General features: G+C 44.5%; 1 protein-coding gene across 1 annotated transcript, besides 6 other annotated features; it reads right to left on the reverse strand.

Moving 5' to 3' along the window:
* Positions 1–1,334: a sequence feature (heterozygous, non-Esmeraldo-like haplotype).
* Positions 8–75: a sequence feature (C-rich).
* Positions 142–194: a sequence feature (AT_rich).
* Positions 305–324: a microsatellite.
* Positions 335–367: a sequence feature (AT_rich).
* Positions 467–520: a sequence feature (AT_rich).
* On the reverse strand, positions 644–1,334 carry Tc00.1047053415803.10 (hypothetical protein, conserved; the record flags this gene model as incomplete). The annotated part of the gene is made up of 1 exon (XM_797171.1): positions 644–1,334. A coding segment is annotated over one exon (691 nt), but the record flags the coding sequence as incomplete, so codon positions are not given.

Below are 1,334 nucleotides of genomic sequence, written 5' to 3' on the forward strand. Positions count from 1 at the left end.
TGGTCTACTCCCCTTCCCCTCCTCTTTTTTTTTCCCCCCCCCATCCTCTCCCCGCCTTTCTTCCTCCCGCCCATCGTGTTCTTCACAGTTGCTTCTATTCCCACCACTCCCCGCATGCCCTCCCATTACAACAAAAGATGGAATATAAATATACTTTTTTTAAATAAAAAAGAATTATTTTTTTTTTTTTTTTTGCTAAATCCCGCATGTCGCTCCTCTCCCTTTCCGCATCCCACGTCCTCTCCATTTCACCCCTCCTCCTCTTGCTGTTGCCCTCCACTACTACTAACCATCACAAAATGCTAAAAAAAAAAAAAAAAAAAACCCTATCCCCATAAATAAATATATATATTTATATCTATATAAAGCCAACATCAACAGGAACACAAATACACAGTCCTCAATTGGGCCTGATAAATTTTCCTTTTCTCTGTCTGTTTGCCTTATCCTCCCATGTCTTTTAAGGAAATAAATAAATAACTAAAGTATAAATATATATTATTATAATTATTTTAAAAAAGCAAGGTAAAAAAACAAAACAAAGAAAAAGAAAAAATAAGTAATCAAATCAATGACTCAAAGATAATTCTTTTCGCTTGCTTGATCCCTCACTCCCCCTTTTTTCTCTGTATGCTCACCTGGCTCACGCCATTGGTTTGGCGGAGGGCTTGTCCATGGTGGACGAACGCATCTGTGCGTTCAGAACCTGTGGCATCTCCCATAAATCATTTTTCCTAAGATACGGCTTGTCATTATACGCCTGCGGGGCCTTTTGCCAGTTGAAGTAGGGATTTGGCAACCGCAAAGCAAAGCGTGCCAGTGGTAGATTCTCATGAACCGCATTCTCCCATATGGTGTCCTGCATTGTGCCACTGGTGATGCGAAAATAGCGAAACTGTGCAGCACTAGCGTTCCGATTTGTGTCGGGATCTACGCGGTGCGCTAAGACCGGCATCAGCGATCCCCAGTTGGCCTGACGGTTAATCTCCTTGTTCGCCTCGAAACTGTAAAAGAGCCGATTACCCGAGAAGATATACTGCCGTGCGTATTCGTACTGGAGACCCGCCGCGAGCAACAAAGTAAACCAAAAATTTGCCTTTTTCCAGCGCCCCATAAAGAAGGCGTAACCTAGCGGAGGAAATATGCTCGCGACGGCACGGGCCATGTAGCATGACTGACCGTCACCCCATGCCATTTTCCAGCCGTTCAAACTCGGGTCACGAATGCGGAAGGGCCATGGACCGTGTGTATAAAGCCACTCATACGAGTAGAAATACCCTCCAATCCCAATCAGACCAGCGATGTTGACTCGCACCCCTCCCAATAAAAGTGCT

Source organism: Trypanosoma cruzi, genomic scaffold (assembly GCF_000209065.1).
Source record: "Trypanosoma cruzi strain CL Brener 1047053516805 genomic scaffold, whole genome shotgun sequence".
NCBI classification, from domain to species: Eukaryota; Euglenozoa; class Kinetoplastea; order Trypanosomatida; family Trypanosomatidae; genus Trypanosoma; species Trypanosoma cruzi.